General features: G+C 43.1%; 1 protein-coding gene across 5 annotated transcripts in view; it reads left to right on the top strand.

Moving 5' to 3' along the window:
- Positions 1 to 11,288, top strand: part of NCBP1 (nuclear cap binding protein subunit 1) — a 397,555-nt gene extending 386,267 nt beyond the window's left edge. For all 5 annotated transcript variants that reach the window (XM_033917013.1, XM_033917021.1, XM_033917038.1 and 2 more), the window contains one exon: positions 10,542 to 11,288. In XM_033917013.1, the coding sequence (XP_033772904.1) occupies positions 10,542 to 10,655 (114 nt within the window). In that variant the 3' untranslated portion in view covers positions 10,656 to 11,288. The remainder of the gene's footprint in view (positions 1 to 10,541) is intronic.
- The last annotated feature ends 14,353 nt before the right edge of the window (positions 11,289 to 25,641 follow it).

Raw genomic sequence — 25,641 nt, 5'->3', positions numbered from 1 at the left:
CTCTTTTCCCTGGAGAAGAGGAGACTTAGAGGAGATATGATAGAGACTTACAAGATCATGAAGGGCATAGAGAGAGTAAAGAGGGACAGATTCTTCAAACTTTCTAATAATAAAAGAACAAGAGGGCATTCGGAAAAGTTGATAGGAGACAGATTCAAAACAAATGCTAGGAAGTTCTTCTTTACCCAACGTGTGGTGGACACCTGGAATGCGCTTCCAGAGGACGCAATAGGGCAGAGTACAGTACTGGGGTTTAAGAAAGGATTGGACAAATTCCTACTGGAAATGGGGATAGAGGGGTATAGATAGAAGATTACTGCACAGGTCCTGGACCTGTTGGGCCGCCGCGTGAGCGGACTGCTGGGCACGATGGACCTCGGGTCTGACCCAGCAGAGGCATTTCTTATGTTCTTATGTTATGTTATGTTCTTAAGTCATTCATAAGTGATGTTAGAACTGTGTCTGTGCTGAATAGTGGCTGAAAGCCAGACTGGGAGTCATGAAGGATATCGTGTTCTAGGTAATTGAACAATTGGTGGTACACTAATCCTTCCAGTATTTTCACAAAGATGGGTCGGTAGTTAGAGACTGAAGAAATTGGTTCCTTGTTCTTGGTAAAGGCTGTTATCATGATATACCCTTTGTTCTTTGGGAAATTGTCGTTGTTAAGCATTGTCTGAGTCCAGTTGAAAAGTAAGCCCTGAAAGGTTGGGGGAGCGAGTCAAATTATCTCAAGTGGGCAGGTGTCTAATGGGCATCATCCATGCACATATTTGGCATCGAGTTTCTGGAACAAGTTTAATTCCAGGGTGGACAAACGTTTCCCAGTTAAGGACAGCTGTGTGGCTCTGAGGATAGTTCTCAGGTGCATTGGGGGAAGCGGGGAGAGGGGTGTTGAGCTTATAGTTGAGAGAATGGATCTTTGAACAGAAGTAATCAGTGAGTTTGTTGACTGGAGGAGGATCTTCCTGGGGAGCTCGGACTAGTTTGATGGTGTTAGTCAGTTTAGATACTATTCTGAAGAGATCCTTGATGTTGATGGAATAGTTGTGAGTAGTAGGCTTTGCATTTTTCTTTAAACATTTGTTTATATTTGGTGTGTACTTGTTCGCACTGGTGTCCCTTGTTGACCTGGATTTAATCTTTGCGCCATGTCTTCTTCAGGCAGAGGACTGTGTATTTTAGGTTGCAGAGCTCTTCGTCAAACCATTTGTCAGACTTGCGGATCTATCTTTTTCGCAGAATTTTGAGGGCGAGTCTATTGTAGACATTGGTGCTGATTTTGTCCCAAATGGTGTAGAAGTCTATCAGGTCTGAGAACTCTTCAAAGTCTTTGAATTCAGACCAGAAGGAGGGTGTTTCAATGTGACTTCTGGTAGTATAGATTTTTATTGGCTTGGGAACATGTTTGGCTTCCTGCCAGAATAGGTTGAACAGAAACATGAAGTGGTATGACTAAAGTGAGTGAGACCAGTCCTTGTCTTGCAGAGCTATACCATGGTGGTAATGAGGTCTAAATGGTGTCTTTTCTGGTTAGTGGGTGAAGGTGAGGGGAGTAATCTAAGGAAATACTATTTTACAGAAAGGGTGGTAGATGAGTGGTTAGTCTCCTGGAAGAGGTGGTGGAGACAGAGAATGTGTCTGAATTCAAGAGGGCCTGGGATAGGCATGTGGGATCTCTCAGAGAGAGAAAGATATAATCCGGATGGGCCATTTATTTGGCCTTTATCTGCCATCATGTTTCTATGTTCCATGTTTCTAAGTTGGCTGTCAGAAGAGTCTTGCTCCACAGTTTTGATAGGACTAATGATTTCCAGCTATCTGATCACCTATATGTGCTGACTGTTGCTCTTCGCTGGGGTTGGCCAACGGCCAAGGCTTTGATGGATTTGAATGGCCATTTCTGCAACTTCCATTGCCCGCGGCAAGCAACCACCAATTTCGCTTAACATCCACTCATCTGGAAGTGTGGCTGTGTCGTGGGTGGTGTCTCACTTGTTTCATCCTGATTAACTTTGTGGGGCAGCTACTAGGTCCTCTGTTCCTGGTTTTGCCCAGTGGATGTGGTGGCTTGTTCTGCTGCCACTTTTGGGACCTCAGTATCGAGGGCAGGCTCTTCTGTCTCTCCCTAGATGTTACCATTGCTTTGGTATGTAACCTAGCGTATGGAATCTGGAATGGACGTAACAGAATGGAAGATTAGGTTTATACCTTCGATAATCTTATTTCTGTTAGTCCCTGTAGGATTCCATACGACCCACCCTCTGTGTACACTCAGTTCTTTGGAATAGCCTGCTTCTTTCTGTTTTGCTGATTCTCCTTACAGGCTTGAACCCTTTCCAGCCAGTTGACAGATCCTGTGGAGCGTTTTCTGCGACTATACGATTTACCGAAGGCCTTTCTTGGGGTGCTTGTTGCACACAGCAAGTTAGTTCTACACTGTTCCTCAATGTTTTTTCTGAGTTGCCTTTGTGCCTGTTTATCGCTTGTTAATATTTTGCAGAACAAACCAGTTCAAGAATTACTTATATTGCTGGGACGCACGTTTGGGTTTTTAAAAAAAAAAAAAAATCTCCAGAGGCAGGCCACCTACATTGGGAGTCGCCTTCGGGAGCCTAGGGAGGCGTGTAAGCTCGCCTAAGACTAGGGCATGGGTGTGACTTGGCCTGGAAGTAGCCTCAGGCAGACCTAGGCGGCTGCATACATCTCCCTAGGCCTGCGGGAGATGCGTACAATGTAGGGCAGCAAAATGCTGGACGTTCCCACTGATCTTATCATAGGTAAGGGATCTCCCTGCTGCGATAAGTTTAACGGCCGTTGCCGCCCGTTGTTTTCCCCCCCTCCCTCCCCGTACATCGGCAGCAGGAGGGATGCCCAGTCCCTCCTGCCGGACCCTCCCCCCTCTCCCCCCCCCCGTACATCGCCGGTTCTGGCAGGAGGGACAGGGCATCCCTCCTGTCTGGTAGTCTTGGCGGAGGGTGGAGACAGGTTGCCGCTAAACATATCGCAGCAGGGAGATCCCTTGCCACGTAAGCTCAGCAGCAACCTGATTCTATAACCAGCGTCTGTGACATGGACGTTGGTTTGAGAATTGGGTTCTTAGGCAGGCTTAGGTGTGATTCTCTATAGAACGCCCATGTACAATTCTCAAAAGCTTCTTAGACGGCTTCTGAGACTGGGCGTCCTATACAAAGACTAACAGAAGATTATCGAAAGTATAAACCTAATTGTCCATTGGTACTTCCTCCTATCGCTTACATATCTTTAAAAAAAATGTCTAGGCCCCCAGACGCCAAGGAACTCAAGAGAGCAGCGGGATCCAATGAAAGTCCCGCAATCTGAAGCCTTTAACTCTTTAATTGGCAGATGGTGAAAATGACTGCTTTATATAACTTGATGTTGAACGAGAGCATCAGTGCCAAATAACAGGCATTTGGAGATGCAGATCTCCCATAAGAGGCATAGAAACACATGTTTCTGAGCAACAATGACAAATAAAGGGCTAAAATAGCTTTTTTCAGTTTTTGCCTAGTGCTGTTTTGCTTCCTTCTGCTGTTCCCATCCAACTAACTCCTGTTTGAAGTATTTTCCCATCTTGACAAAGTTCTTTTCTTTTAATTTATTTCAAGCATTAAATAATATCAAGCATTAAACTTGTACAGAAAAGAAATCAAGCCAAATACAATCTACAACAATCCAGAATAAGATTGTTAAACAAGTAAATTCATAATAAACATAAAAGTTACAATGGCTTAACTTTACTCAAGTCCTCAAATTGGATCCAAACCTTACACAATTAGCGAATAAAATAGAAGTAAACTTAAACTTAAAGAATTACTGTCTTAAACTGAGCACAAAATGCATAACTTTCTAATGAGCTTAAGATTTTCCTTTATCCAACCGGGATATAGACAAGAAAGTAGTTAATTGACAAGGTTCAAAGAAAACATACTTATTCGTTTGGTGATGAACAATACACTTGCAAGGGTATCGCAAGTAAAAAGTAGCCCCTAAAGCTAACACTCCTGGCTTAAGTAAAAGAAATTCTCGCCTACGCTTCTGCGTTTGTATTTTATGTCCAAGAAATTCTTTCTGTTTGTTCTTAAAGAATAAACTCAGAATCCATGCCTTATCTGGTTGAAGAGCAACAGATATTATTAAAGTTGCTGGGGGTCACAATTTCTTTATCTGACGTCTCCAATAACACTGAAACATCCATTACCTCTTGAGGTCCAGACCTCTGGTGTTGACTTTGACCACCAGCAGGCAAATAGTATACCTGAGACAGTGGAGGTAAAAGTTTATCTGAAATTCCCAGAATTTCCTGACAATATCTTTTGATCATTTCCCTTGGTGTCACCAAAGTGACTTTGAGAAAATTAATCAATTTTAAATTATTACTTTGTGCGGTATTCTTCAACATTTCAATTTTCCTCCTAAGAATAATGTTATCTTTAATTATTGTCTCTTGGAGGAAATTAAATCCTGTTCAACTTTCTGAATACTGGATTTAGAGTCACTCAATTCCTCTAACTTCTTTCAATTCTTTTGCATGTTCAATCAGTTTCCCTTCCACGTATTGAAAATGGGGATTAATGGCTTTTCTAAAATTAACCACTAAATCCCAAAGTGCCTCTAGTGTAACTTCAGAGGGTTTAATAGGAGCAATAAATTGCTGACAAGTGAAAAAGTTCTCACCAAATGTATAAATCTCTTTCCTCTCCTCCGGCTGGAAATTCCCCTCATTAGCTGATATTGCCTCCGGTTCCTTGGCTGGGCTTTCTAAATGGAGCACCCCTCCAAAGCTGGTAAACTTGCATCAGGGGAAGGAAACTGCCCTATCTCCGGGGTTTCCTCACCCCTTGGAGAGCTCGTTGTCCGGGGCTGCGGGGGTGGAGCTCGAACATTGGGGCTTAGAGTTGTATCAGGTCCTTGGAGGATTACAGTGGTCTCGCCCAATCGCGGCACGTCCTGCCGACTGCTCATCGACGCAACTGGGGCACTTTGCATACACCGTAGGATGTCCTCAATTGTACCCAGCGGGGCATCTCCGTAGCGGCGCTTCGGCCCCGTCGCTTGGGCATGTCCGGTAGGAAGGCAAAACTTCCCTCTCTACCGAGAAAAGTTTTAAGAATCTTCACTAACTCCCAGGGCATGTTACTCAGGTAAAGCAGGTAGCAGCCATCTTGGATCCTTATCCCATAGGTTGATTTTTCAATGGACAAAGTTCTTTTAAAGTCTAGAACCTTCAATCTTGAATAAGCTCTCTCCTCTTGTGTCTTAATATTGAGAAGTGGGCAAGAGTGTGTGGCACAGTGGTTAAAGCTACAGCCTCATCACCCTGAGGTTGTGGGTTCAAATCCACACTACTCCTTGTGACCCTGGGCAAGCCACTTAATCCCCCCATTACCCCAAGTACATTAGATAGATTGTGAGCCCACTGGGACAGAAAAAAATGCTTGAGTACCTGAATAAACTCTTGTAAACTGTTCTGAGCTCTCCTGGGAGATCGGTATAGAGAAGTACATTTTTTAAAAAATACCTATTTATTATTTGGTAATCACTAGATACCAAATCAGTGGCTCTCAACCCTGTCCTGGGGACCCCCCCAGCCAGTCGGGTTTTCAAGATATTCCTAATGAATATGCATGAGAGAGATTTTCATACCTATCACTTCCATTATATACAAATCTCTCTCATGCTATTCATTAGGGATATCTTGAAAACCCGACTGGCTGGGGGGGTCCCCAGGACAGGGTTGAGAACCACTGTACCAAATGGTCACCGACTGTAAATCAGAAACACTCTTCCCATTTGTAAGCACCACGTCCAAAATAGATCCATATCCAAGATCTCCTTGCTTCTAGACTACCCTGCTTTAGGGATGCCCTAGTCCAGGGCTGCTCAATTCTGGTCCTCGAGATCTACGGGCAGGCCTGATATCCACAATGAATATGCATAAGAGAGATTTGCCTGCACTGCCTTCTTGGTATGCAAATCTCTCTCATGTATGTTCATTGTGGATATCCTGAAAACCTGGCCTGTCTGTAGATCTTGAGGACCGGAATTGAGCAGCCCTGCCCTAGTCAATGTTCTGCATATTAAAATCAACTATCAATAGCACTTCCACTTTCATTCTTCTGACTATGAATGAGGTCTGAATATCACACCAATATAAATACATTTTCCATTTCATACAACTCCAGGATGCAAGCTTCCCTCATATAGCATTTACCTTCAACAGGAAGCATTAATGAGAACACTGCCTGATACTTACCGTATATACTCGAACATAAACTGGGATTTTGGGGCCAAAAAATTTATATTTATAGTTTATATATTTATATTTAAGGTTTATATTTGAGCCAGCACCCAACTGTTCCCCTCCCAGACTTATTGTAGGCCTCTGCCAAGCTGCCAGGCTCTGCAGCCTGCCTTCCTCCCTGCCCTATCCATCGTACCTCCTCTGCCACTGGAATCCCTGGTGGTCCAGAAGTGTAGCAGGCAGGAGCGAGTTTTCAGTGTTCCTGCCCCGCTGCTAACCCGGTTGGTCACTGTCGCAAGTTCAGCTTCAGCCGCTGAGCAGTACTGAATGGGAGCGCACGTTGGCGCTGCTGCTCGATGCGCCAAAACACGCTCCCGCTCAGTACCGCTCAGTGGATAAAGCCAGAACTCGCTGCAGTGACCGACCAGGTTAGCAGCGGAGAAAGCTCACTTCTGCCCGCTACACCTCTGGCCCACCAGGGATTCCAGCGGCAGAGGAGATACGATGGGCAGGGAGGGAAGGGGGGCTGTGTGCAGTGCCTGGCAGGGAGGGGGGGCTGGGTGCAGAGCCTGACTGGAGAGAGGGAAGGGGACTGGGTGCAGAGCCTGACAGGGCAGTGCACTTGAATATTAAGTTGCCCAACTTTTATTCAAGTCAACCATTTTTCCTCCTTTGGGGGGGGAAAATGGAGTTCTCAACCTACCGTATTTTTCGCTCTATAAGACACACCTGACCATAAGTCGCACCCACCTGTAGAAGAGGAAAAACTAGGAAAAAAGAATTCTGAACCAAATGGTGTGCCCTGTACCCTGTCCCCCCTTTGGTGGTCTAGTGGTGGGCATGTCTAATGGCAGCCAACCCCTATCCCTGTACCCTTTTTTTATTTTTTTTTTTTTGGCGTCCCAGCGTACTTTCCACACTCCTGCCTCGGTTCCCCTGCTCTCTTCTAGCAGCGGCAAAGCAGTGCACAAGGCAGGCGCACGCTTTATACATGCCTGCCTGGTCCCACACTGCACTCCGAATGGCTGCCATCAGTTCTCAAGGGACTCGGAGAGAGTGGGAGCCAGAAGGCCTTGAGCATGCGCAGATGCGCAAGGCCCCGCAGCAGCCCAGTATAGATCAGCGGCAGGTTCTTTAGGCACTGGCACATCGTGTGGGTTGGTGCTGCATGCCGGTATCCGCTCGAGGTAAGGGTTTGTTGGGGCCGCAGGGGGGTTTCCTTGGGTATAGTGGGCGAGGCGAAGCCAGTTCCCTGAGGTGGGGTGGAAGCGTGTCAGTGGCTTGGGGGGAGGTTTGGGATGTAGAACAAATCATCTGAGTTTCCCTTACTTTCTATAGGGAAACTCGCTTTGATATACGAGCACTTTGGTTTACGAGCATGCTTCTGGAACGAATTATGCTCGCAAACCAAGGTTCCTCTGTATTACCACTTGTACACGAGTATTAAGCAGTTTCATTTGTGCCAGTATAGATGAGCAGCATAGAATAATAGTTAGTAGGCTTTATGAATCTCAGCAAATTTTCTGCTACATCTCAAATTTTGGTGCTAGGCAGACATCATCAGAAGATAGACACTTCTGTACCTCTCAGATGAGGATCACCAATAGTCACTACCTTTTACTTCTCATTGACCACCGATCCAGCAGCTTTGGGATCTTTGAGCTTTGTTTCATCCTTTCTTGAGATATTTTCAGCACTTCTACCTTTAGGGCTGCAAACTGATTCTTCAGTTTGGGGGGTTGGTTTTGCAGGAACTAGTAGTGATCCTGTGTTCAGCTGACCTCTTTCAGTACATCTCTTCCTCTTTGCTTAGAGATCCCTGATGCTTCAAGATGCATATCCAGGATGGATTTCTAGTCTTCACAGATGATTCTTGGTTTTGTCATGTCCTAGCTTTGTTTTTGCACTTCTTTCATGAGGGATGCAAAGTGCATATTATACATCTTGTATATTAAATTGGTCCCTCATCTTGGATCATGTAAGCGGAAGCTGAAATGGGAGCAGCAGCTTTGGGGGACACGATATTTAGCCATATTTTAAATGTAGGAGCTTTTTGTACCTGTGAATGGAAAGAAAAAGATTTACCAAAGTCCCAACCCTATTTTTCATTCACCTATTGTGTAAACTACAAGAAGCAGGTAGTTAATTTTATGTGAGAGCTAAAAACCTGTTCAGATTTGCTCTATGGGTGTAGTTCTTTGTATTTCCTCGCCTATTAGTGGGGTATGCTGTGATTTAGGCTATCCTTTCAGGCTTTAGAAATGTGTTTTATGTATCTAATGTGTATGTAATGTGTTTGCTTTGTAAGCATAACTCAAGGAATTAAACTTACTAATTAGAGCCCCAGAAATAAAACTGATCTCTATTAATTAGGTAACTAATATGTGACTTAATGACGTCTGTGTTTTATCGTACAAAACAATATTAATGGTACTAACTATTTGAGTAGCGCCAGATGTGTATAGAGTCTACATAAAGTATAACTTGTTTTCCCTTTTGAATTTAGAGTAAAAAGAAAACAAGATTGTACGAGAATAGGTGTTTATATACTGCCTATCAAGGTTATCTAAGCGGTTTTACAATCGGGTACTCTATCTGTTTCCCTATCTGTTCCGGTGGGCTCACACCCTTTCTAATGTACCTGGGGCTATGGAGGACTGAGTGACTTGTCACAAGGAGCAGCAAAATAAAATTTAATAAAGCTTCATTGCTCTCTTAAAACATGTTAGTATTGCTTTAAATCAACACATCTGTAGTCTTTTCAATCTACTGTATAGTCTACAAGCACATCTGTACTGAATTAGATTTATTTGTCTGCCTTTTGTGCTGAAACTTAAAGGTTGAGAGGGGGGTCTGGAAATCCTCAAAGTTGTCACATAGTGAGAACCCAGTCCCTTTGGGCATTCCAGATTCTTAAATGTTGGTTCAGTGGTTCAAGGAGACACTTGAGAGAAATATAGGAGCCCTTTTGCTAAAATGCATTCAGGTTTTTCACTGACTGCCCATTGAAAGCAAAAATTAACATACAGTAAGTGCAAAGCCTGTGCAGTGAATACGGGGAATGTGCCCAGTATTTGTCCTGAATTTACCACACATTCCATGTGCCACATATATGTAACAGTGCAGGCCCAGACCATAAATAAAGTGCAATAAACCACAATGACACAGTCCCCATCCCTTGGATCTGATGTCCCTTTCCTGATCCTTTCTTAGATTTGAATACCGTATATACTCGAATATAAACCGGGATTTTTGGGCCAAAAAATTGGGCCAAAAATGGGGGTCCTGGTTTATATTCGGGTCAATGTCCCTCCCAGAATTTTTTAAAGCCGCCGTTGCCGCAAGGCTCTGCTCCCCTTCCTCCTCCCTGCCCTATCATACCTCTGCTGATCCCTGGTGGAGGTACAGCGGGCAGGAGCAAGCTTTCTGAACTCCTGCCCTGCTGCTAACCAGCTGCGCGGATCCACTTTGTTCATCTTAGCGGCATGAGCAGCAGTGTGATTTGGCGCTGCTTCTCGGCGCCGAGCAGCTTCCTTACTGGCTCCCGTGAATTCTCACGAGAATTTGCGGGAGCCAGTAAGGAAGCCGCTCAGCGCCAAGAAAGCTTGCTCCTGCCTGCTGCACCTCCACTTGAAATCAGCAGAGAACCCGCAGCACCTCTACCAGGGATTGGCAGAGGTATGCAGATAGGGCAGGGGAGGGGGAGGAGACAGAGGGCAGAGCCTGGGAGAGAAAATGCAGAGTCTGGGAAGGAAGGAAGGGTGCTGGGTGCAGAGCCTGACAAGGGAAGGAAGGGTGCTGAGTGCAGAGCCTAACAGGGAAAGGAAGGAAGGGTGCTGGGTGCAGAGCCTGACAGGGGTGGGGAGGAAGGAAGGTGCTGGGTGCAGTGCCTGACAGGGGAGGGATGGAGGGAAGGGGGATGGGTGCCGAGCTTGGCAGGGAGGGTGCTGGGTGCAGAGCCTGACAGGGCAGGACACTTGAATATTAAGCCACCTACTTATATTCGAGTCAACCATTTTTCCTCCTTTTTGGGGGGAAAAAGGGGGTCTTGACTTATATTCAAGTATATATGGTACTCCCCCAACACAGTGGCTGCTACCCACAAAGGAACCCCTTCTCCCTCAGGGACTTGTCACCTTTGATATTGTCTTACACCTTTGAGAGTTACTTTTGAACTAATCTTTTGTTTACCAAACCTTAATTAGTCTGTTATGAATAAAAAAAAAAAGTTACTCAAACTGCTTGGATTCTAACCATTACATTTTTCTTTCTTCAGCATCACCAGATAATTCATCAGTACATGGTGACTTTAGAAAACCTTTTGTTCACGGCAGAGTTGGATCACCACATCCTGACTGTATTCCAACAGTTTTGTGCTCTTCAGACTTAATTTTTTGACCTGCTCTGATTCTTGCCTCCAGGACTTAATATTGGTTCTCTCAAAAGGACAAAAGGACAAGCTTTTTAACTTTGTGATTGCTGAACATGACTCTTGTCAAAGAAAAATGGATCCAGCCTAAATGGATTAATTGAGGAACGAGCAAATATTTGTTTCATAGAGCTTATTAGTAATTATATAGACTTATGTTAGGATTAAAAAATGAAATTTCTGTATAATCTCTTCTTTTTTTTTTAAAACAATTTTTTTTTTTTTTAATACTGGCATTTGCATTATTTCCCCACTTTTATTGGTAAAAATTACTGTTCTGGTTACAGAATCAAATCAAAAAGTAACCAGTCAAGTTTCCCAACTATGATGTGAATACAAGAAGACAACTCCATATACTTGTCTTGGACATGTGAATAGAATACAGCTTTTCTGTACAAGTTTTGGGATTGTTTCTTTTATACTCTGGAGGAAACATGTTCAGGTATTGACATCTGAAAAGATAAGTGCTGAGGTCACTTAAGTAACTTAGCTTTTGGGTTTGTTTCTTTTATTACTAAGAAACGACATTGTCATTTGTGGACAGTATGAGGAAAGTTAAGATTGTTGAAATACAATTGAACTATGTTTTCTAAAGCCATGGTGTGATGTCTTTTTTTCCAAGCACATTTTACACTAACAAGCACTTATTTGTCTTTTTGTACAAACCTTGTTTGCACATGCTTTGCTTACGGAACTGGGATAAAATAAAAACACATTGTACCTGCTCTCAGCAGAGCAGGAACAACTCACTCTCCCACTGAGATCTCCTATGGTTTCTTCAACCTGAGGTCTTGCAGGACACCAACTCTCAGGTCCAGGAAATGAGGGTTCAGGTCTTCACTACTTTCAGTCGCCAGGTGCACCCTGGCTGCCCTTTAAGCTTTACCCTGGGCTTGGAGGAGGTGTTATGGTTTCCCATCTATCTGCTGCTTTTCCCTCTTACTTCTGGGTTGGTTCCATATTCTTTCCAGAAACAGCAGCTGGTGGGGGGGGGGGGTTGAGAGGGGAGGGGAGGGTTGGTAGTTTCTGATGGACAAGGAGAAGCTTTCATCCCCTGCCCTAAAGATAACCAATTAGCCAGCATTTGTTTGGCTTATCCTTCCAGGCAGCTCTTCCATTAAGCAATAAATAAGGTTATTGAAATTTGTCACAGTGTCCTCCTTGTAACAACCACTATACAACTTCATTAATAACCTTTTCTAGGAACCAAGCAGGAATATATATAGCATGATAGCTATTCATTTTCTGCTTGTAGTGTCTGCCCCTCCTTGTTTTAGAGCTTTATCTCTTTATATAATTTGTATGAATTCCATTTATAAAAATATTGCCTTTATGATTACTACTAGTGTTTAAGCCCGTTACATTAACGGGTGCTAGATTAGATGTGTAGACTTTTAGTACAATGGGGCGCTGAGGCGTTTCTCTTTCTTTCTCTCTGCCCCTCTTTCTGTCTGTCTCTCTCTCTCCACTTCTTCACACCGGGATTCTCCCCCCCCCCTCCTACCCTCACACGTGTTCTCTCACTCAAACTGTGACAGTTTCTCTGAACTTCGCCCTCACCAGGCTGGTCTCATTCGCCTCTGCTCCTGGACCATTCCGACCCACTCTGTCACTCCCAAACGAAGGCAGTCTGTGCCCTCAGAACATGACTGGTTCTTCCAGACGAACATGCCCACCTTCCGACCACAGCCGTCTCTCCCTTTGTTCATCCTCGCCTTTCGCTCTCAGAAGGCACGACGATGTACTGCGCATGCGGAGGCATGGACGCATGGAGTTTCAAGTGCGCATGCACGCTTATTATTGATAATCATTTTCCCTACCTTTATAGTCTGGTGACTTTATTTTTCTGTGCTTTTAACTATGTTTCCAGGGTCTCCTGCGTGCTTCTCCTCTGGTCCTCCTTCCCTCCCCCATCTTCTCCCTTCCTTTTACCTCCCCCTTTTCCAGCAGTACCCCTTCCCTGCTCCCCCTGTCCAGCAGTAGCCCTTCTCTCTTCCTTTTACCTCCCCCCGTCCAGCAGGGATTATCAGAAGGCGTTTGACAAGGTTCCACATGAACGAATACTTTGGAAAATTGCGAACCATGGAATTGAGGGTGAAATACTCACGTGGATTAAAAACTGGCTGGATCATAGGAAACAAAGTGGGGGTAAATGGACAATACTCGGACTGGAGGAGCGTCACCAGTGAGGTGCCACAGGGCTCAGTGCTTGGACCTGTGTTCTTCAACATCTTTATAAACAATCTAGACATTGCTACGACGAGTGAGACGAGTAAATTTGCAGACGATACGAAGTTATTCAGAGTAGCGAAGACGCAGGGAGATTGCGAAGATCTGCAACGTGACATAATCAGGCTCGAGGAATGGGCATCGACATGGCAGATGAGGTTCAACGTGGATAAGTATAAAGTGATATATATAAGTAACAAAAATCTCATGCACGAATACAGGATGTCCGGGGCGGTACTTGGAGAGACCTCCCAGGAACAAGACTTGGGAGTTCTGATTGACAAGTCGATGAAGCCATCCGCGCAATGTGTGGCGGCGGCGAAAAGGGCGAACAGAATGCTAGGAATGATAAAGAAGGGGATCACGAACAGATCGGAGAAGGTTATCATGCCGTTGTACCGGGCTATAGTGCGCCCTCACCTGGAGTACTGCTTCCAGCACTGGTCGCCTACATGAAGAAGGACATGCTACTACTCAAAAAGGTCCAGAGAAGAGCGACTAAGATGGTTAAGGGACTGGAGGAGTTGCCGTACAGTGAAAGATTAGAGAAACTGGGCCTCTTCTCCCTCGAACAGAGGAGATTGAGAGGGGACATGATCGAAACATTTAAGGTACTGAAGGGAATAGACTTGGTAGATAAGGACAGGTTGTTCACCCTCTCCAAGGTAGGGAAAACGAGAGGGCATTCTCTAAAATTGAAAGGGGATAGATTCCTTACAAACATAAGGAAGTTCTTTTTCACCCAGAGTGGTAGAAAACTAGAACGCTCTTCCGGAGTCTGTCATAGGGGAGAACACCCTCCAGGGATTTAAGGCAAAGTTAAAGAAGTTCATGCTGAATCAGAACGTACGCAGGTAGGGCTAGTCTCAGTTAGGGGGCTGGTCTTTGACCAGAGGGCCGCCGTGTGAGCGGACTGCTGGGCATGATGGACCATCGGTCTGATCCAGCAGCGGCAATTCTTATGTTCTTAGTACCCCCATCCCTGCTCCCCTTCTCCAGCAGTACCCCTTCTCCCTTCCTTTTACCTCCCCTCTGTCCAGCAGTACCCCTTCCAAGCTCCCCCTGTCCAGCAGTAGCCCTTTTCCCTTCCATTTACCTTCTCTGACCAGAAGTACCATTTCCCTGCTCCCCCTGTCCAGCAGTAGCCCTTCTCCCTTCCTTTTACCTCACATCTGTCCAGTAGTACCCTTTCTCCCTTCCCTGTTCCCCCTGTCCAGCATCCGCTAGCTTTAGCCACAGTTTCATCAAGTAGCCTCAAAGCTTTTGCTAGGCCGGCCCGCCTCGCATCATCAAAGTGGGCCGGCCTAGCAAAGGCCCCGTGTCTGCTTGATAAAACCGCAGCTGCTATCGCTGCTGGTCCGGGGGTGAGAAGAAGAGTCCCGGCAGTGTAGGCAGAAGGCAGGAAATCAGCTGACGCAGGACACAGGTGATCAGCGGCAGAAGATGAATTATTTTACTGCGCATGCGTGGCACTCCAGAACGGAGGCACGGAGTTTGAAGTGCGCATACACACTAAGGATTTTACTACCACAGGAAAAAATCCTTGTGGAGAAATTTAAACAACAAGTTTCTAGGCATTTAAACTAGAAGGTGGGTGTGTCATATGTATGAAGGACAATTATAGAGACCACCCCCAGCAAAAGATAAGATGTGATGGTAGTAAAGATTGCAACACAAACAATATTAGCAACTAGCTTCTTAGAATTGCAATGGGAAGTGAAACAAAACAAAATGCTATACATAAAAAGGAGATTACCACTGAAAAATAGCTGGAAAGTGATGACCACAAATGCTCGCAATCTAAGCAACAAAGTTCATGATCTGCAACCCCTGATGTTAAAGGCAGACCTAGATATTGTTGCTATCACAGAGACATGGTTCAGTGAATCCCATGGATGGGATGCAAACATACCGGGATATAATCTTTTTAGAAAGGATAGAGATGGTCAAAAAGGTGGAGGAGTAGCTCTCTATGTAGCGACGGAAATGCAAGGGCCTGGGGAGAGAAAGAAGCAATATGGATCACTCTGAAAAGAGAAGATGGAACTTCTACCTACTTGGGTGTAGTCTACAGACTTCCGACTCAATCGCAGCAAATTGATAAAGATCTGATTGTGGATATCCAAAAGTTTGGAAAGAAAGAGGAGGTGCTGCTGTAGGGAGATTTCAACCTGCCGGATGCGGACTGGAAAGTTCCATCTGCAGAATCAGAAAAAAGTAGGGACATTGTGGATGCTTTTCAAGAGGCTCTGCCCAGACAAATGATGACGGAACCCATGAGAGAAAAAGCTATATTTATTTATTTATTCAATTTTTTATTCCATTCTCCCAAGGGAGCTCAGAACGGTTTACATTAATTTATTCAGGTACTCAAGCATTTTTCCCTGTTCCGAAAGGCTCATAATCTATCTAATGTACCTGGGGCAATGGGATTAAGTGATTTGCCCAGGGTCACAAGGAACAGCATGGGTTTGAACCCATAATCCCAGGGTGCTGAGGCTGTAGCTTTAACCACTGCGCCACACACTCCCCTGATATTGGATCTGGTCCTCACAAATGGGGAGAGTATATTTAATGTACGAGTAGGTGCTCATCTGGGAAGTAGCGATAATCAAACAGTTTCGTTTGATATAACAGCTAAAGTGGAGGGCGGCTGCACAATCATAAAAGTTCTAGATTTCAAATGTACGGACTTTAATAAAATGGGAGAGTACCTGAAGAAAGAGCTGTTAGGATGGGAGGACATAAGAGAAGTGGAAAAACAGTGGTCTAAGCTGAAAGGAGCAATAAAAATGGCTACAGAACTTTATGTGAAGAAAATAAATAAAAACAAGAGAAAAATGAGACCGACATGGTTCTCCAAACTGCAGAAAGGACTACCGGGTGAAACTGAAAAAAGCTAAGAGAGAGATATGTCTGCTGAAAGCGCAGGCGGAAGATCAAATGGCTAAAAATGTAAAAAAGGGAGACAAAAATTTTTTCAAATATATCAGCGAAAGGAAGAAGATGAAAAATGGAATTGCTAAAATAAAAGATACTAAGAACCGACGTGGAGAGTGATGAGGAAAAAGCAAATGTGCTAAACAAATACTTCTGCTCTGTGTTCACAGAAGAAAATCCTGGAGAAGGACTGAGGTTGTCTGGCAAAGTTACACAGGAAAATGGAGTAGATTCTGCGCTGTTCACAGAGGAAAGTGTTTATGAACAACTTGAAAAACTGAAGGTAAACAAAGCGATGGGACCAGACGGGATCCATCCTAGGATACTGAGGGAGCTCAGAGAGGTTCTGGTGGGTCCTATTAAAGACTCTCTGGAGACAGGAGTGGTTCCTGGAGATTGGAGAAGAGCGGTTGTGGTCCCTATTCACAAAAGTAGTCACAGAGATGAAGTGGGAAACTACAGGCCGGTAAGCCTCACTTCGGTTGTTGGAAATATAATGGAAGTATTGCTGATGATACCAAGATTTGTAACAGAGTAGACACCGATGAGGGAGTGGAAAACATGAAAAATGATCTACAAAAGTTAGAGGAATGGTCTAATATGTGGCAACTAAAATTAAATGCAAAGAAATGCAGAATAATGCATTTGGGGATTAATAATCGGAAGGAGCCATATATGCTGGGAGGTGAGAGGCTGATATGCACGAATGGGGAGAAGGACCTTGGGTGATAGTGTCCAAGGATCTAAAGGAAAAAAAAAAACAGTGAGACAAGGCGGTGGCTGCTGCCAGAAGGATGCTGGCCTGTATAAAGAGAGGCGTAACCAGTAGAATGAAGATGTTGATGCCCCTGTACAGGTCATTGGTGAGGCCCTACTTGGAGTATTGTGTTCGGTTTTGGAGACCGTATCTGGCGAAGGACACAAAATACTTGAAGCAGTCCAGAGGAGGTCGGCGAAAATGATATTAGTTTGCGCCAAAAGACGTATGAGGAGAGACTGGAAGCCCTGAATATGTATACCTTAGAGGATATTGAAGGGAATTGACTTAGTAGAGAAAGAGATTGTTCACCCTCTCCAAGGTGAAGAGAACGAGAGGGCACTCGCTAAAGTTAGAAGGGAAAAGATTCTGTACAAATGTAAGGAAGTTCTTCTTGACCCAGAATGTGGTAGAAACCTGGAATGCTCTTCCGGAGGCTGTTATAGGGGAAAACACCCTTCAGGGATTCAAGATAAGTTTGGATAAGTTCCTACTGGAACAGAACAAACGCAAGGCTAGACTCAAATAGGGCACTGGTCTTTGACCTAAGGGCCGCCGTGTGAGTGGACTGCTGGACACGATGGACCACTGAGCTGACCCAGCAGCGGCATATCTTATGTTCTTAAGTATGCTGTAGTATGTGATTGGGGGAGCAAAAGAAGGGGGAGATAGCTAGGAGAGTAGACAGTTGAATTCTGTCACTGAGGTAATCTCAGAAGATTTTATCCTTATTAAGGTGTAAGGTGTATCTACTGCAGACTTGAAGCAGCTCCTGTGTCTTAATTTGTAGAAAAAGAGCAAACAAAAGACTGTTGTTTAACTGGCATGGCACAGTGCATCTTTTGAAAACATAATCAGATTTGGTATGTCAGAACAAATAATGTCTAATTACCAGGTTATTTATATAAATTTCATATAAATTTTAATTGATAAAAGTGCTCAGGATTGGAGCTGCGTGAAGAACATAAGGGACCATCATTGCACTTTTTCGTCCCTCAATGTCCACGAACCATGTGTTATTAAAGATATCACTAATCCATTTTGAACGACACCTCTTTGTCAAACTGATTTATATTAGATTGGAAAGACACATCTCATAATTAATGTTTTCTTTTGTTCAAGCCCCACAATTTATGTTCTACGGCTCCGCAGGAATCCTTTACATGTGAATTGTAAAAGTGTTGCTTTATATTCTTTTCTCTTTATTCTCAAGGAGAACATATGGTTGGTGGACACTGAGGGACAAAAAAATGCAATGAGGGTCCCTTATGTTTTAAGATCACAATAAAACACGACTTTGAACAGCAGGTGTCAATGTATTTTTTAAAAGTTGCCAAATCATAAGAAATAGTATACCATGCTTCATTTCCCAATCAAAAACAGACATAGCCTCCATATATTTGAATAAATATCCAGATAAGCATAAAAGTGACAATAAATAAATATAAATGACTAAATATATATGTATACAAAAAAGAAGGCAAAAGATGTCTGTAAGGACTCTATGAGTGTGTCTATCAGCTAATCACTACTAACAGACCAAACCACACAAATACCAAATGTCAATTGAGGAGTAGGGACGCTCTCAGTGTGAGGTTATTAGCGACGGGAGAACAAACTCCAGCACTTCCACTGCAAAGACGGAGGTGAATCACCCCGCCTGCACACCATCATCGGGCGTCCCTAGTGTGCAAAATCAACTGTGCAGAATTAATAACAATAAATAAGTCACAAACAGTGAACTAGTGAGAGAGTGAATCACACTGAAAACCCACTCATAGAGTCCTCCCCAGCCTAATCCCCAAGATACAAAATGAAACCACAGCCAACTTAGCTTTTAAAACGAGCCAAATGAAGTCAATGAGAATTGCAGGAGACCAGAATAGTCATTGGATCAACCGGTTTCGGGTGAAACCCTTCATCAGGATCTTAAGGCTGGAGCAGAACCGGCTGGGAGGGAAGCAGGAGAGCCCGCAGAGGCAACTGACCGGGCTTAAAAGCAGATCCAAAATGACATCAGACACTTTCAACCAATCAGAAACAAAAAAGAAGAAAAAACAAGGAGGAGTCACCAAAAGATCAAACAATAGTATTCCACTCCACACATTCATTGAGGACCCCGGAATGACCGTGCCAAGCTTAAAAATCCAATGTTCTCTCAATTGAAGTTGTGTCATTCTGTCTCCTCTGTAGGTATCAGGAATCTGTTCCAGCACCATCCATGTTAAGTGTTGGAACTCATGGCCCAATTGTAAACAATGGGAGACCATAGGAGCCGACTCGACAGCCTGGTGAAGTCTACTCTTGTGTTCCGTCAACCTGGTTTTGATCATTCTGCATGTGCGACCTACGTAGGATAACCCACAGGGGCAATTGATGACATACACAACCCACCGTGATTCACAAGTGGTGTGACTCAACTGAAATTCCCTGTGGAGTCACACCACTTGTGAATCACGGTGGGTTGTGTATGTCATCAATTGCCCCTGTGGGTTATCCTACGTAGGTCGCACATGCAGAATGATCAAAACCAGGTTGACGGAACACAAGAGTAGACTTCACCAGGCTGTCGAGTCGGCTCCTATGGTCTCCCATTGTTTACAATTGGGCCATGAGTTCCAACACTTAACATGGATGGTGCTGGAACAGATTCCTGATACCTACAGAGGAGACAGAATGACACAACTTCAATTGAGAGAACAACATTGGATTTTTAAGCTTGGCACGGTCATTCCGGGGGGGACTCAATGAATGTGTGGAGTGGAATACTATTGTTTGATCTTTTGGTGACTCCTCCTTGTTTTTTCTTCTTTTTTGTTTCTGATTGGTTGAAAGTGTCTGATGTCATTTTGGATCTGCTTTTAAGCCCAGTCAGTTGCCTCTGCGGGCTCTCCTGCTTCCCTCCCAGCCGGTTCTGCTCCAGCCTTAAGATCCTGATGAAGGGTTTCACCCGAAACCGGTTGATCCAATGACTATTCTGGTCTCCTGCAATTCTCATTGACTTCATTTGGTTCGTTTTAAAAGCTAAGTTGGCTGTGGTTTCATTTTGTATCTTGGGGATTAGGCTGGGGAGGACTCTATGAGTGGGTTTTCAGTGTGATTCACTCTCTCACTAATTCACTGTTTGTGACTTATTTATTGTTATTAATTCTGCACAGTTGATTTTGCACACTAGGGACGCCCGATGATGGTGTGCAGGCGGGGTGATTCACCTCCATCTTTGCAGTGGAAGCGCTGGAGTTTGTTCTCCCGTCGCTAATAACCTCACACAGAGCGTCCCTACTCCTCAATTGACATTTGGTATTTGTGTGGTTTGGTCTGTTAGTAGTGATTAGCTGATAGACACACTCATAGAGTCCTTACTGACATCTTTTGCCTTCTTTTTTGTATCTTTTTAAGCACCTTTTGGCAAACGTATAGGAGTTTATAGTTTAGTTTAAATATATATGTAAGCATATATGCAGATAAATAATAAAGAGATGGGTAAATAAATAAATTGATAAATGATGCATATGAGTATATTAATAGGCACACGAGTAAGCATGTATATAAATAAGTGCCAAAATAATTAAATAATCAATTGGACAAATAAGTAATACAAGATGCAGCATACGAGCTCTCCATTGACCATAAGTCAGACCTGCAGATTGTATCCATAAATAAAGAATAGTTTTTAAGCCTATAAGAATAACTCTTTCAAAAAAACCTTTATAATCTTTAGGTATTGGGTGCTGAACGTCAAAAATCCAAAATAGGTTATATCTATTACAATACCATGGTATCTGCCACATATTACTGACTTTGAAAAAAAAAAAAAAAACTGTGAACCAAAGGACACTCCCAAAATATATGGAATAATGTCGCTTTTGGATGATTACATTTCAGACAAGAGCCCACAGATATGATAGTTGCTCTTTAGGCTCTCCAAAGTACCATATATAAGCAAGAAATAAATTTATACCCCCATCTCAAAAAATGAAATCAGGTAATAAACCATGCAATAATTGCAAAAAATGTTTAATATGAGTACCTCATAAATTTATTTGTAATTCGATATTCCAAGCAGAGGCCCCTTTATCATAATCCATGCAAGAAGAAAATTCCAACATTGAATGTCTAAAATATTTTAAAGGTACTATCAACTGAGCCTCTAACCAAAGCACCGCCGATAGTCTCAAAAATTGTGGAGCATAAAAATTTGGAATTCAGCGAGAATACATAAAATCGTAATTGAAGATATGAAAAAAATATCCAAATGAGACCACCCATATTCAGTACACAGCTGAGAACAAGTTGGCAGAGTGCCATCATCTTTAAGAATTTGATACAAGTAAGAGTCCCCCTCCTTTCTGCTCTAAAACCAGCTGATGACATACCAGGCTGAAATGATCCATTACCACTTATAGGTAGTAAGGGAGTGATTTGAAAATTAGCTGACAGCTTACCACAAATTTGATGACAAGTGATTCTTAAAGGGGCCAGCAAAAGATAAGAATTCCCCAGGACAGCAGATTCTAATATAGAGGAATGCAAAAGATAACTAAAGTGATAAGGCTTCCAAAAACAAAGTTCCACCAGAGTCCAAGAAAAATGAGATGTAGAAAGAAACCAATTGTGTATAGACTGATATGACAAGACTCCACAAATTGACGTAAAGATAGTAAACCAAGACCATCCTTATTTATTGATAGAGCTACTGTACTCAAGGGGAGATGAGACTGACTCCCTTACCAAAGAAACCCACGAATAAATTTATTCAATTGTATCTCACTTCTTCGATAAAAAACAAGAGGGAGCACCTTATAAATATATAACTATTGAGGCAATATAATCATACTACAGAGAGTTATGCGCCCCATCAATGAAATTGGAAAATGATGCCACAACAAAAAAACGTGATTTAGTCTTATCCAACAAAGCTTATATATTTACCTCATGAAGCTGAGCAAGATCTTGTGGGATCATTATTCCAAGATTTACTACTTTACCAGGTGCCTAGGTTAAAGGAAAAATACCATTCCATTTAGAGGGTAATGTTGAATGAAGGGAAGGACCATCGACTTCTGAAAAATTTTACTGAAAACCCGAATGAAAACTGAATTCAGCTAAAACATCAAGCAGGCATGATAAAGAGCACTCCGGATTAGTTAATATTACCAGAATTTTCAATTCTCTACCCACAATGGATAGGCCAGTGATATAAACATCACACAGTAAGGCACGCAATAAGGGTTCCAAATAAATAAGAAATCACTTGGATTTCAGCAAAGCCTTTGATACAGTTCCTCATAGGAGGCTGTTGAACAAACTTGAAGGGCTGAAGTTAGGACCCAAAGTGGTGAACTGGGTCAGAAACTGGCTGTCGGACAGACGCCAGAGGGTGGTGGTTAATGGAAGTCGCTCGAAGGAAGGAAAGGTGACTAGTGGAGTCCCTCAGGGTTCGGTGCTGGGGCCAATCCTGTTCAATATGTATGTAAGTGACATTGCTGAAGGGTTAAAAGGAAAAGTGTGCCTTTTTGCAGATGATACCAAGATTTGTAACAGAGTAGACACCGAAGAGGGAGTGGAAAATATGAAAAAGGATCTGCAAAAGTTAGAGGAATGGTCTAATGCCTGGCAACTAAAATTCAATGCAAAGAAATGCAGAGTAATGCATTTGGGGATTAATAATAGGAAGGAACCGTATATGCTGGGAGGAGAGAAGCTGATATGCACGGACGGGGAGAGGGACCTTGGGGTGATAGTGTCCGAAGATATAAAGGCGAAAAAACAGTGTGACAAGGCAGTGGCTGCTGCCAGAAGGATTCTGGGCTGTATAAAGAGAGGCGTAGTCAGTAGAAGGAAGAAGGTGTTGATGCCCCTGTACAGGTCATTGGTGAGGCCCCGCTTGGAGTATTGTGTTCAGTTTTGGAGACCGTATCTGGCGAAAGACGTAAGAAGACTTGAGGCGGTCCAGAGGAGGGCGACGAAAATGATAGGAGGCTTGCGCCAGAAGACGTATGAGGAGAGACTGGAAGCCCTGAATATGTATACCCTAGAGGAAAGGAGAGACAGGGGAGATATGATTCAGACGTTCAAATACTTAAAGGGTATTAATGTAGAACAAAATATTTTCCAGAGAAAGGAAAATGGTAAAACCAGAGGACATAACTTGAGGTTGAGGGGTGGTAGATTCAGGGGCAATGTTAGGAAATTCTACTTTACGGAGAGGGTGGTGGATGCCTGGAATGCGCTCCCGAGAGAGGTGGTGGAGAGTAAAACTGTGACTGAGTTCAAAGAAGTGTGGGATGAACACAGAAGATTTAGAATCAGAAAATAATATTAAAGATTGAACTAGGCCAGTTACTGGGCAGACTTGTACGGTCTGTGTCTGTGCATGGCCGTTTGGAGGAGGATGGGCAGGGGAGGGCTTCAATGGCTGGGAGGGTGTAGATGGGCTGGAGTAAGTCTTAACAGAGATTTCGGCAGTTGGAACCCAAGCACAGTACCGGGTAAAGCTTTGGATTCTCGCCCAGAAATAGCTAAGAAGAAAAAAAAAAAAAAATTTAAATTGAATCAGGTTGGGCAGACTGGATGGACCATTTGGGTCTTTATCTGCCGTCATCTACTATGTTACTATGTTACTAAAAAGCAATGGGGATAAAGGACAACCCTGGCAAGTTCCTTGTGAAATATTCAAATGCAAGGAATGAATCCCATTGATGAAAATAGAAGCACGTGGACCAGTATACAGAGCGTGTAAACAATCAAGAAACCAACCTGAAAAACCCCTGTGATAAAGTGTTGAAAAAAGAAAAGACCATTCCACTCTGTCAAAGGCTTTTTGAGCATCTAAACAAGCCAAAAGTCCAGATATTCCTTGCGCCTGACCCGTCGCCAATGCCATTAAAACTTTACGGACATGCAAAACCACGAACAAACCCAACTTGCTCCGATCCAATAAGCATAGGTAAGTGAGTAGTGAGCCTATCCGCCAAAACTCTAGCAAAAATTTTTAGATTGACATTAAGCAGGGATATTGGGCGGTAAGAGTCAACTATATGCGGATCCTTCCTAGGTTTCGGAATTAAAGTAATTAAAGCATCCGTAACATCAAGAGGGAAGGAACCCTTTTCCACACATGAGTTAAAATATTGCACCAACGATCCTGGAAGAAGGTAAAGCAACAGCATATAATATTCAGCTGTAAATCCATCAGGACCAGGTGCTTTACAGGTAGATATCGATTTAATAACCTGCTGAACTACTGCTCGCAACAGGGCATTTAAAGAATCTCATCTGGGGAGTGAAACGTGGCAAAACAGAATCCTCCAAATATGACTGTACCAATGAGGGTTGCAAAGAGGAGTTTGTAGTATACAGGCAAGAAAAATACTCACAAAAAAATCAGAAATTTTAATAGGGTCATTAGTACAAGTCCCGTCCGGAAGCCAAATAGAAGAAATTAAGCGAGACCCATTCCATGCCTCAGTGAGACAAGCAAGGTAACAGCCAGGTCGATACCAAAATGAAAAAAACAAAATTTGCGATAAAAGGTACTGCGCTTAAACCGTTCATGAAGAAGAAGAGTATTTAAAGCCACTTGTGTTGCCAACATACCCTCCTTATGAGCCAAGGTAGGACGACGAAGGTAAGTTTTTTATGCAGTTTGAAATTGACTTTCCAGAGATAATTTTAGAAGCAATGCAAAGATATTACGCCCCGTGACATAGGTGATAACATCCCCACTTAACACAGCCTTAGAAGTTTCCCAATAAAGGATCGGATCAGCCTCATGTTCTGAATTAAAATGAGCATAATCTGCCCATCGCTCCAGAAGGAATTGTTGGAAATGGGAATCCTCATACAGGTAAGCTGGAAAATGCCAACCACCTCTAGGAGTACCCAATTCCAAGTAAATATCAGATCATGATCAGATATGGCCACCGGACCAATAATAGAAAAGAGTAATCAAGGAAACAGAATTGAGATACCAGAATATAATCAATTCGGGACCAAGTGGAGTGAGATTGAGAAAGGTGTGTTTAGTCTCGTTCAGTAGGATGCAATAATCTCCAAGGATCGACTAAATCCAATGTGGAACATAAATAAGGAATACCTTTATGAAGAATAGAAGTCTGCTGTCCTGGAGAAGACCTGTCCAAGGAAGGATCTAACATAAGAATGACCTTACTGGGTCAGACCAATGGTCCATCAAACCCAGTAGCCTGTTTTCACGGTGGCCAATTCAGGTCATTTGATTCAGATCTCCAACTAAAATAAGATAGGCCTCAAATTTCAAAACAGTTTGAGCCAAAGAATGGAAAAAGGCATGTTCATAAACCGTTGGAGCATAAACCACTAATAGATTAAAAGAGAGGGAACTCGGATTCATCTGCAACAAAAGAAAGCGGCCATAAGAATCCTTGAAGGTTTGATTAGATGGTATAAGAAATTGTTAAATAAACTTGAAACTTGTCAGCAATTTGGCATGGCATTGCAAGCATTTACTAATTAAAATAGTTACTCCTCCCTTTCTACAATTAGTTGAAGAGCTATAAACTTCTCCCACCCAACCAGTTTTCAGCTTCATTTGTTCCATTTCAGACAACTTTGTTTCCTGCAAACAGGCTATGTCTATCTCCTGACGCCGAATATAAGAGAACAATTTAGCACGCTTAACAGCTGAGTTTACACCTGAAACAATCCAAGAAGCGATACGCAATGATGAAGGCAATTTAACCACCATCATCAAAAACAGATGAAAAAATAATTTTAAATAAGATAAAATAAAAACTTCTAGGGACCCAGCCCATCCCCCAGATGTAAATTCACATCAAAGACGTGTAAGTAGATATTAAGGATATATGAAAAACCAAAAGCCAATAATCAAAATATGCAGTCTTGAAATCCACTCAACTCTCCTGTATTCTACACACACCCTACCTATTACCCGTCTTTCCAATATTTCCAATGGCATCTTTGATTTCTTTATTAAACAAATAGGAAATCAGGGAATTAGAGTCACAACATGAAATCTAC

The sequence above is a fragment of the Geotrypetes seraphini genome, chromosome 1 (assembly GCF_902459505.1).
Source record: "Geotrypetes seraphini chromosome 1, aGeoSer1.1, whole genome shotgun sequence".
NCBI lineage: Eukaryota > Metazoa > Chordata > Amphibia > Gymnophiona > Dermophiidae > Geotrypetes > Geotrypetes seraphini.
The sequence above is the reverse complement of the archived record's forward strand: the minus strand, read 5'-3'. Positions and strand labels throughout refer to the sequence as shown.